The sequence below is a fragment of the Sinocyclocheilus rhinocerous genome, unplaced genomic scaffold (genome assembly GCF_001515625.1).
Source record: "Sinocyclocheilus rhinocerous isolate Xijiao unplaced genomic scaffold, SAMN03320098_v1.1 scaffold611, whole genome shotgun sequence".
Taxonomy (NCBI): domain Eukaryota; kingdom Metazoa; phylum Chordata; class Actinopteri; order Cypriniformes; family Cyprinidae; genus Sinocyclocheilus; species Sinocyclocheilus rhinocerous.
This window is the reverse complement of record NW_015623515.1, coordinates 209602-221693: the sequence shown is the minus strand read 5'-3', so window position 1 is coordinate 221693 and position 12092 is coordinate 209602. Positions and strand designations below refer to the sequence as shown.

The window sequence follows — 12092 nt, the reverse complement described above, 5'->3', positions numbered from 1 at the left end:
GTATTTCATTAACTGATGTAATGTTAATAAACCAACATATTGAAGTACGAATAGCTGTTTTGAACCATTGTAATGCACTGATAACCACCAAAACCTGTTGGTGATGAGAAAGTCACATGATGAACCAAAGCTCATCACAAACAGTTTTTCTACGAGCTGAGGCGTGCAATACTTATATTTATATATAGACGGTGTACAGTGTCATTCACACAAACACTAAACCCCATCATGGTGACACACATGATTCTGAAATAATGCAATAGACATTAATTTAACAACATTAGATGTAAGATTAAACCCTAATGTACACAACTGATAAGACAAAAACTAAGAAGAAACATGTTATTTCAACAAAAAAACATCAAATATGAAGTGTCATGCAGGGAATTCTGGGAGTGTCAACTTACGGTTTTTCACTGTAAATTATACAATGGCTTTTTCTTTTTGACTTCCAAAAACCGTATTTTTAACAGTATTTTAGTGTAAAATTACATTAAATGTAATTACATTTATTCACCGTATATAGTATGGAAATTTACTGTTAACCAGTTAACAGGTTTTTACTGTAGCATTTTTACAGTATTTTACTGTTAAAATCACAATCATTTTTACAGTGCACATTAAAACTCTCTGTTAAGCTGCATCTCAAAATCCAAAGCATCGTTGGAATTTTTTTTTTTTTTTTTAAAAAGCCAAACAATGTATACAATCTTAGTGGTCGACTGACTAACTGACCGTGTTGACCCAGCTTTGAAGAAACAAATGGTATAACGTAATTTAGCTGAGGGCTATACTGTCAGTTCTTTGATTATAATGCTAACAGAAGATGTGTTATGGTTTCCCCAGCACCCCTGCAAATGGTGAGGGCCATCAATAAACTCTCTTCTGAGATGCTTTGTAAACACTGCTGGTGTTTTTGTGAATTGTCAGGTTGCCGGATATCAAAGCTGAACCCTCTTGATGTGAAAACACTTGAGCATTGGAGGGAAATGTCGAAAGTCTCGGAATGTTCTTGCTTTGGTGCCTGTAATCACGAATCAGACGTGCAGCTGATTTCATGTGCTCCACACATGCTTGTCTTTGCACTGTTGAGGGAATTCGCTAGCATTTGGCGAAACGGGTACATTTTATCCGTGGATAGGAGAGGACTCTGCTCAGTAGAGATTTTGATCTGTCCTTTCTGAAGTACATAAGCCAAATCCATGTCGGAGATGGCCACTGAGTCTTCTTTTTCTGAACACACACACACGGCAGGTTATTAGAAGTATCAAAGGTATCAGATGACATGGGCCCGAGGAAGATGACATCACCAGATCTGCAGGAATTCACCGTTTGTGTGTGTCCTGTGAGGCTGGGAGGTTCAGCACAGTTCAATATTCACTCGCTTCCTGACGCTCACTGACATACATGATCTTAGATAAAACTGTATACAACCTGTCAGATAAGATTTCTCTTTAGCGTTCTTTTAATGACCGTAAAATCAATTAGCATGACAAAAACATTTACAGTGTATGGCGTAACACTAAAACTACTGTAGGTTTAGACAAACTGTCTTAACTAGATGTACCGTCACAAGACAAGCAATAATCTGTAATAAACTGCCGTTTATTTATTTATTCAGTCATAACTATCCATGATGATGACTTATTTTCTCTTTCTGTGGGTAGCCCCACCCTACAATACCGGTATTTATTTTTGTTATGATATGAATTTTTAATATACCGCAATACCGGTGTATGTCACTTAAACAACGTTTGGAACGCGGTGCGGCGCTGTTTGAGAGGGTTCCCTTTTTACTGTTGCACTGTGGTGAGGGCACAGCTGTATGTGTTACTAAACATGACTGTGAAGATGGACAACCTTCTACAATGCGAGTAAATCACTCACATTATGTGACTAAAAGATGTCTAATATTAGCCAATGGCTAATAAATTCTTAGATCTTACTCACCAGTGTGTGAGTTGGAGGCTAAGTATAAGTTTAGCACAGATATATTTTCACTCGCCGAACACACTGACTGAGCGCTGCAGAGTTTAAGCGATCTGTGATACTTTTTAGTTCATCTGAATGGATTCGCAGCGCACCTGTATTTGACGTACAGTAAACTCTATTGTGAAGGCATATGACTTGCCGTCACTTTTGTCTCACACACGCAAAGAAAGAGAAAGAGCGAGAGAGTCTTACCAAAAACTATAGAAATACAAAGACAGTTCACTCCTATATTTATGAATGGGAAAAACTGCAACACGCAATATGGCGGGATAGTCCCGCCTTCTAAATGAAAGAGCCAATCGTTGATTGGTAAAGTCATTGTGTCACTGCAGCGACCGTTAGAATCTCCGGTTCCCATAGAAACCTGAGGCTAGAGCAGCCGATGCGCATACGCAGTCATAAGCGCGTTGGAACTACGCATGCGCATTGGCTGATCTAGCCTGAAAAATAAGCTTTTTAAAGGGGTCATATGACGTTGCTAAAAATAACATTATTTTGTGTAATGCAATGCGTTTATGCGGTTTAAGGTTAAAAAAACACATTATTTTCCACATAATGTACATTATTGTTGCTCCTCTATGCCCTGCCTTTCTGAAATGCATCGATTTTTACAAAGCTCATCGTTCTAAAAAAGCGAGGTATACGCTGATTGGCCAGCTATCCAGTGCGTTGTGATTGGCCGAATACCTCAAGCGTGTGACGGAAATGTTACGCCCCTCACATACTGTTGATGTCGTGTCCGGCCGGAGCGACGAGACAAAAACATTAAAATCCATTATAAACGAGGCATTTGTTGCATCCAGTGGGGACATAATTACTGATTATAATGACTTGTACTGTCTTTTTACACGTTGCGTTGCATCGCGCCGCGTAAACTTAAAACCATGTCTGCATTTGTGATCTGAGAAATGACAAACAACAAGCCCTACTCTACACTGCTCAAAACTCGCGTTTGAATCATCAGTGGCAAATGATAAAAGAAAACGTACTTACGTGAGTCAGAACTGCTGGCATTTTAGTCTAACGTTACTCTCCCTGGATCAGTAAACAGTCCTCCATAAAATGTGCTGCACACATCTGAATATTTGGGTTGAAGTGTTCTGGAACAGTGTTGTAAATACAACTTAACCACTGATTTCTAGTTGTGTCATCTTTTGGAAGGCCAAACAAAGTAGTTTCACTTTCACAACGAAACACAGCGTCTCCACAACATGGCAGCGGCGGCAACAGCGAGAATAAAAGTTACGCCTTCTTTCTCCGGCGGCGTTATGCAAAACTTCCCACATTGTGACGTAGACATGTTGGGGTGTGTTAGAACGAGCCGTTTTAGGAGGGCGTGGTTGACTCTTAACTTTTATAAAGAATATCTCTTTGGATTTAAGACTTTAGTCTTTGCAACTTTACAGATCTTCTTTATGCACCAAGAGCTTGTAACACTCCAAAGAGAAAGGAAAACTTGAAATCGCATCATATGACCCCTTTAATTTGTGTTCCGAAGATTAACGAAAAAATCTTCCGGGTTCCGAACGACATGAGGGTGAGTAATTAATGACAGAATTTTCATTTTTGGGTGAACTAACCCTTTAAACCCCAACTGAACAAGCAAAAGGCAACAGTAGCAAGGAACCAAAACTCCATGTTGGTCTTTACACCTTTTGTCTTTAAACCTTTTAGCCATACAGGTACTGATTCATTGTTTCTGCTGGTAAAGCACAATAATAAGTGTGTTCGGTCTAATTTCGATTTTTGCATCTCCTAACAACACTACGCTACTAGCATACCTACAGAAGCGGCAACCAATGAGCATAAAGATTCTGTCGAAGATTTCAAAATGCTGAAATGCGTTGAGGGGAGTGCTCTGCACAAAACATTTTTTACAAAACTGTTACGTGTACTTCATCTCGTGTCAGTGTACAGCATTCAGATGGCTCTCCTCAAAAACACAATGTATTAGCATTAGTCGTATAAAAAACAATTCTTAGTATGTAATACTCTAGCATAAGACTACGAATGCACCTTTATTTTAAAGAAGATAGTTCTGTTTTTAATGACACACTTGTGTGGCAGCACATTTTGCTCTCAGTGTGTGTATACAGGTTTACAGTGGGTATACTGGTAACTTGAATAGGCCAGTGTGTGAAGTTACATTTACTTTAAGCGTGTGATTAGTCCTCCTGTTAGTCTTGGTGCATCGAGCCTGTCTCTTGTCTTGTAGGAGAAGGATTATTGTCAGAGCACAACCCTTTCACCTCTCTTCCCTCTCATTCTTCCCCTCCCACCCTCATGTCACAGGGCCCCCTTGCTTTCCATAACAAAAGCCTGTCTAACTTGAGCGTGTGTGAGCCGTTTGCGTGGCAAAGGGAAGCTGCTTTGTGTGTGTGTGTAAGCTGCCCCCCACAATTACCCCGTCTCTGTGTCCCTCTGAGCATTTTGACGTGTCAGGTGTCACTGACATCTGTGCAAATGGGCCGTTTTTTTTTTTTTTTGTGCGAGTGTGTGTCTACGTGAGCATTTTTATCCAACACACACGGTCTGTTAGAGATCAGAGTGTTTTTCATCTTCCTGCAGAATATCTCTGTTTAGGATTCCGTTGAAAGCGTGCATGTTATCATATTAAACAACAACGTTGAAGCAATGTTTTTTTTTTTTTATGTTTCCTTGAAATGCATCACACTTCCAGAGTGTCCACATTTAGCGAGCTAAATTAAGTTTGCACATGCTGGGATGTTTTTCGTTAGTTAACTGAGGGAAATTGAAATTCTTCGATTATGAGCTAAGAGATTTTGTGCCGTTTGACTTGTACACACACACACGTTGCAGTCCTTTTGCCCTTTTTCTTACCCCCCCTCTTCCCCTTCTTTTTATTTTAAAGACCCCCAGCTGGAAAGCTGAGGTTTTTGGCCACAGTGTTTGTGTGCTTTCTGCAAGCAACACATAGTTGCACTCACCAGAGAATTGGCTAATCAAACTTGGGCCTGTGTTTCTAGTCAAGCTCTGGAGATTTGGGTTTTGAAGCGCATACAGGCCTTCAGAAAGCTTTCTCTTTAAAGAAACACGCATGCATACACCACATGCTTTCACCAGAACCCTCTACAATAGCACTTCTAAAGTGGTTTTACAGGTCTGAAAGATGTGTTTTAAAAACTCGAAACTGTGGCGTATGAGTTAAAGCACATGAGTGAAAAGCAAAGTAGAAGTCGTATAGAGTTGCAGTATTTATGAAAATACTTATCAAAAATGTAATCTTGCCTGTTTCAGTAATGGATTTTTGTTTTATCTATAACTTTATACCAAAGTCCAAGTCAGGTCACTTGGCAGCCATAATTGTGTATGCAAGTACAGCTCCATTCAACAATTTAAATGGGGAAGGACAAACATTCTGTAGAAATTATGTTTCAATAACATACTTAAAGGGTTAGTTCACCCTAAAATTTAAATTCTGTCATTAATTACTCACTCTCATGTCGTTCCAAACCCGTAAGACCTCCATTCATCTTCGGAACACAAATTAAGATATTTTTGAGGTAGATATCTGTTGGTGAGGTGGATGTGCACAAGTTATCAACTAGTTAGGTACATCAACTAGTCGACCTGTAAAACTATTCAAAACGTGCATAGTTGAATTTCAAAGTTGATTTGTGAAGTAAAAAAATAAAGCAATAAGCCCCAAGAAGCCGTGGTTTACAGTGAATTTATAACAGCTAAGGGGCGTTGTTAAAATAAAAAACAGTATTCTTCCACCAAACAATGTAGTTCCTCAGAAACAGTTGTGGTTGCAACAAAGTGGTTGCCAAGCAACACACGAAGTAAACAAAGGTGTATGTTTGTAGAGTAATTTACAACAGCTTCGAACACAGCTCAACCAATCAGAATCAAGGACCGGAACTCTCCGTTTTATAAGAAGAAATTTTGCACGTTATTAAATTGTTACTTTTATTTTTTTAGAGTACTTGGCTATAGAATTACTCAAAATTCCTATCGCTTGGTAATATTTTCTGTCTTATGTGGTTCTTTTGCTTCTGTGATTTCAGAGAAGCCATGCGGAATTACCTGAAGGAACGAGGAGACCAAACTGTGCTCATCCTACATGCTAAAGTTGCACAGAAATCATACGGCAATGAAAAAAGGTAAATGACAACTATGATTCATGATGAATTCATGAGATGAAATGTAAATGATATTTGACCTTTTGGTAAGTGTAAATACTTAACATTTATCATATTTATTATTTTAATCTCAGGTGGTTGCATTGTGTCTCATTGTTTTTCAGCATCTTACGCCATGAGCATTGCAGTTTTAATAACGTTTCACTTTTAACCCGTGTTCCACTTCTAAGCTCTCTATCTATCTGTTTTTGAGCACAAAAACTTATCCCATGGCCATGTGAAACCCTTACACTGTCCATCTCTTCCCTAAGAATGCAGTAAGATGAAGAGTTGAAAGGACAAGAACATTTAGGAAGAAAAAAAGGAGTGAGAGAGAAGCTGATAAGAAAAGAAACCAAATAATGACAGGAAAGAGAAAAGAAATGATTAAGGAGGCGAGGCGATATGAGACAGGGAAGCGAAGGAGAGAAGGTCAGCGGAAAGCGAGACAAGATGATAACTGTAGAGAAACACAGTGTCTGGGGAACTGATGTCGCGGTTACAGCTCGCTTGGCCTCATTTGGCAGAGAGACAGCGCTGTTATTCGTGAACAGCACAGCCAAAACCTGGACACATGTCAAGAGCGACAGAATACCAGATGAGAGCCAGAGAGAACAAAAGTGTGCGCTTCATAAAATCATATACATGTGTTCTGTAATCAGAGATGGTTTATGACTAGGAAGTGTATCATTTAGCTTCAATTGAAAATGAATGTGAAGCACTTGACTTGTTGCACCAGTTCTGTTTCATTGCATGTCCTTGTGACCCCGTTGACTTTTAAAACAGCTAATGGTTACTTTTAATGTTGCTAACTCGTCCCAGTCCCAGTGCTACAAACACAAATGGTTCATTAAATCATGGGGTTTGTTAAGGAGAGGTGTGCTCCTACTTTTAGAACTAACATTTTGATTTACAGTTTTTGCCTAGCAGACAATAAAACCATGAAATGTCCCAGCAACCACCCCGGCAACTGCATAACAGTGTTCTAACAACCAGCTATGACACCCTAGCAACTGCATAACAATACTTTAACCATCACCCATGACCTGTCAACCACCAAAGACACTGTAGCAACTACACAGCAGTGCCTTGATAACCACCCAGGACACCCTAGGAACGCCCTGGTAAACGCCATAGCATCCCCGACCTGACACTATTGCAACGCCCTTAAAACCACCCGGAACACCCTGTTAACCCCATACAGTGGGGAAAATACTTATTTGATCCCCTGCTAATTTTGTAAGTTTGCCCACTTACAAAGAAATGAAGGGTCTGTAATTGTTATGGTAGGTTTATATTAATGTATAGAGACAGAATACCAACCAAAAAATCTAGAAAAAACACATTATATTAAGGTTAGAAATTGATTCGCATTTCAGTGAGTGAAATAAGTATAGCACATAACCAATCTGTGGGAGCCAGAATTCTTGCTGGTTGGTAGGGGATCAAATAATTATTTCACTGACTGAAATGCAAATCAATCTCTAACCTTTATATAATGCGTTTTTTCTGGATTTTTTGGTTGGTATTCTGTCTCTATCCGTTAAAATAAATCTACCTTAAAAATTACAGACCCTTCATTTCTTTGCAAGTGGGCAAACTTACAAAATCAGCAGGGGGTCAAATAAATATTAATATTAAATTATATAAATATAAAATATTAGTAGCAATGCCCTATGCCCTAATGCATTGTGATGTTCTTTGTAGCTAAATTGGAATGTGGATTTACATGGTGATAATCATTGAAATTACTTCTTAAATGTTAGGTAGATTAAACCAGCACAGTTTTATTCCTATCTTGTCAATGGCAGATTGATACAGATCAAACTCCCTAGGCTAGTGGTCCAGTCTAAGGCATGATCTTTCACTATTACACTCTAAAAAAAAATGCTGGGTTGTTTCAACCCAACTTTGGGTCAAATATGGACTAACCCAACTTTTGGGTTAAACATTTTATGTAAAAATGTAACCCAACGGTTGGGTTAGTCCATATTTGACCCAAAGTTGGGTTGAAATAACCCAGCATTTTTTAGAGTGTAGGATGTGAAAGTAGACTTCAGACTTGTCTTTTCCTTTTTCATTTCAGAAGAACCAGTACAAAATATTCTAAACAGTACAAATGAGGCCGTCATGTATATAGGAGAAACATGATTGGGGTTGGGTCTGCCCCCTAACTCATGTCTACAGCATGTTTCATTCTGACTGGATGTGGAACTGCTGTTATTCCCCTTTAATTGCACCAGTTTTCTGATATTAGCTGCAGTTGTGTGTCATGAGTATTCCCCTGCCTCATGTCTAGACGAGCATCTCTCCAAGATGAGGTGCAGTGAGCTGATAACGTCACCCACAGAGATCACGGCTTTAATGTCAAGTGCTTCTGCATTCAAGGTCATGCTGATTGATATATGTTCGCTCCAGCATCTCTTTGATGATGCAGCCCACAATAAACCTGAGATGAGCAAAGATGACATAGCCCTCAAACTCTGGTGGGGGACCTGAAATGTGCCTTGTGCTCAGGTTAGCTTGGGTTTGGATTTTGTGTGTTTTTGACCATCTGACGGTGGTTTCTTGAGTTTGTCCTGAAAGTGAGAGCTGTATCAACACTACACATGTGCTGCCACCTAGTGCTGATCTGAAGTAATTCTGATAGGTCATGTACATTTGATGTGTAATGTACAGTTGTTGTAGGTTCATTAAATTAACAGTTGTGCTCATAATTGTATATTTTCTCATTAATGCACATCTTGTAGAATCTGTTGAAGTTGAATATTTAATAGAATTAATATTTAATGTTTTTTATTTGTTATTTTTTATACATTCGTTCATTAGTCCTGCCTAGATGCTTTTTTTAAACATTCATTCATTCATTTCTTTAATTCATTCCTTCATTCTAGTCATTCTAAAAAAAAATGCTGGGTTGTTTCAACCCAACTTTGGGTCAAATATGGACTAACCCAACTTTTGGGTTAAACATTTTATGTAAAAATGTAACCCAACGGTTGGGTTAGTCCATATTTGACCCAAAGTTGGGTTGAAATAACCCAGCATTTTTTAGAGTGTAGGATGTGAAAGTAGACTTCAGACTTGTCTTTTCCTTTTTCATTTCAGAAGAACCAGTACAAAATATTCTAAACAGTACAAATGAGGCCGTCATGTATATAGGAGAAACATGATTGGGGTTGGGTCTGCCCCCTAACTCATGTCTACAGCATGTTTCATTCTGACTGGATGTGGAACTGCTGTTATTCCCCTTTAATTGCACCAGTTTTCTGATATTAGCTGCAGTTGTGTGTCATGAGTATTCCCCTGCCTCATGTCTAGACGAGCATCTCTCCAAGATGAGGTGCAGTGAGCTGATAACGTCACCCACAGAGATCACGGCTTTAATGTCAAGTGCTTCTGCATTCAAGGTCATGCTGATTGATATATGTTCGCTCCAGCATCTCTTTGATGATGCAGCCCACAATAAACCTGAGATGAGCAAAGATGACATAGCCCTCAAACTCTGGTGGGGGACCTGAAATGTGCCTTGTGCTCAGGTTAGCTTGGGTTTGGATTTTGTGTGTTTTTGACCATCTGACGGTGGTTTCTTGAGTTTGTCCTGAAAGTGAGAGCTGTATCAACACTACACATGTGCTGCCACCTAGTGCTGATCTGAAGTAATTCTGATAGGTCATGTACATTTGATGTGTAATGTACAGTTGTTGTAGGTTCATTAAATTAACAGTTGTGCTCATAATTGTATATTTTCTCATTAATGCACATCTTGTAGAATCTGTTGAAGTTGAATATTTAATAGAATTAATATTTAATGTTTTTTATTTGTTATTTTTTATACATTCGTTCATTAGTCCTGCCTAGATGCTTTTTTTAAACATTCATTCATTCATTTCTTTAATTCATTCCTTCATTCTAGTCATTCTAGTCATTTTAGTTAGTAATTTTACTCATTAATTTTAGTTATTTTATTTATTTTAAATATTCATTCATTCATTCCTGCCCAAAAGCAGCATTTTATTTGTTTGTTTGCTTGTTTATTTGTTTTAAACATTTATTCATTTGTTCATTCACTCATTTGTTCTTTCATTTGTTCATTCATCCATTCATTCATTCAGTCCTGACCAAAAGCAGCATTTTATTGTTTGTTTGCTTATTTCATTCATTCATTCATGCATTCACTAAAGCAGCATTTTATTTGTTTGTTTGTTCAGTTATGTTTTAAATATTCATTCATTCATTCATTCATTCCTGCCCAAAAGCAGCATTTTATTTGTTTGTTTTAAATATTCATTCATTCATTCATTCCTGCCCAAAAGCAGGATTTTATTTGTTCGTTTTAAATATTCATTCATTCATTCATTCATTTCCAAAACATTTTGTTTGTTTGCTAGTTCGTTTGTTCGTTCGTCCGTTCCCAAAACAACATTTTATTTGTTTGCTCGTTCGTTCATTCATTCATTCATTCATTCATAAAAGCAGCATTTTGTTTGTTTGATTGTCAGATTCATTCATTTGTTCATTCTTTCGTTCATTCATTCATTTCTGCCCAAAACAGCATTTTATTTGTTTGCTTGTTCATTCATTCATTCAAATTATGTTCTGATAATGTGTTTTGTGTTTGTCTAGGTTTTTCTGTCCTCCCCCTTGTGTGTATCTGATGGGCTGTGGATGGAAGAAGAAGAGGGAGCAGATGGAGCGAGACGGCTGTTCCGAGCAGGAGTCTCAGCCCTGCGCCTTCATCGGCATCGGCAACAGTGACCAGGAGATGCAGCAGCTAAACTTAGAGGGGAAGGTAATGCGTACACACACACACACACACACACACACAAAGATGTGCTGCCAGAATAAAATGACAAGAGCTACTCAGCCAAGCACACAGAGCCAAAACAATACCATTAGCATCCCATAATTTTTCTCATGAATACACAAATCTTGCCTCCTCCCTGCAGAACTATTGCACAGCCAAAACATTGTACATCTCAGATTCAGACAAACGCAAGCACTTCATGCTGTCGGTGAAGATGTTCTACGGGAACAGCGCAGACATCGGCGTCTTCCTCAGCAAGAGGATCAAGGTCATCTCCAAACCTTCCAAAAAAAAACAGTCCCTCAAAAACGCAGACCGTGAGTATATTCACCACCCACATTACACTCAAAGGAAAAGCATTTACGACCGTTTGACAGTTTTCGAATGAATGATGACACCCTGCTATATAAGAGATATGGAAATGGGAAAGTAGACAGGGCTTTTGATTCACACAACATTGTCTGAAGTCTCTGTGGTTTGTTCTTTCTCATGTGTGCAGTCTGTATAGCATCAGGAACGAAAGTGGCGTTATTTAACCGACTTCGCTCGCAGACGGTCAGTACACGTTACCTGCACGTAGAGGGAGGAAACTTTCACGCCAGCTCACTGCAGTGGGGAGCTTTCTACATCCACCTCTGTAAGTCTTTGTGCACATTTCTGTGGAGTAATGTTGATTGCCAAATTGTTAAAGAATTGTTCAAGGGACACAATCCCTGGCATAACTTGGATATACACTACTGTTCAAAAGTTTGGGGTTGATACGATTTTTAAAAAGTTTTTAAAAGCTCTCTTATGCTCACCAAGTCTGCATTATTATTTTTTTTAATCTATCAAAAACAGTGAAGACAGAAATATAGTTAAATATTATTACAATAAAATAACTGTTTTCTCTTTTAATATATTTTAAAATGTAATTCATTACTGTGACGCAAATCTGAATTATCAGCAGTCCTTAGTCCAGCCTTCAGTGTCACATGATCCTTCAGAAATAATTCTGATATGCTGAGTTGGTGTACAAGAAACATTTGTTATCCTTATCAATGTTTTAAACCGTTGTGCTGCTTAATATTTTTGTGAAAACCATGGAGCATATTTTTCAGGATTCTTAGATGAATGGAAATAACAGAATTTATTTGCTATATATATAT

At 38.4% G+C, this 12092-nt stretch overlaps 1 protein-coding gene across 2 annotated transcripts in view; it reads left to right on the top strand.

The window, feature by feature from the left end:
• Positions 1-12092, top strand: part of rbpjb (recombination signal binding protein for immunoglobulin kappa J region b) — a 58118-nt gene that overhangs the window by 39516 nt on the left and 6510 nt on the right. For both annotated transcript variants that reach the window (XM_016511459.1, XM_016511545.1), the window contains exons 3-6: positions 6024-6119; positions 10764-10929; positions 11087-11261; positions 11444-11581. In XM_016511459.1, coding sequence (XP_016366945.1) covers positions 6024-6119; positions 10764-10929; positions 11087-11261; positions 11444-11581 — 575 coding nt within the window. The remainder of the gene's footprint in view (positions 1-6023; positions 6120-10763; positions 10930-11086; positions 11262-11443; positions 11582-12092) is intronic.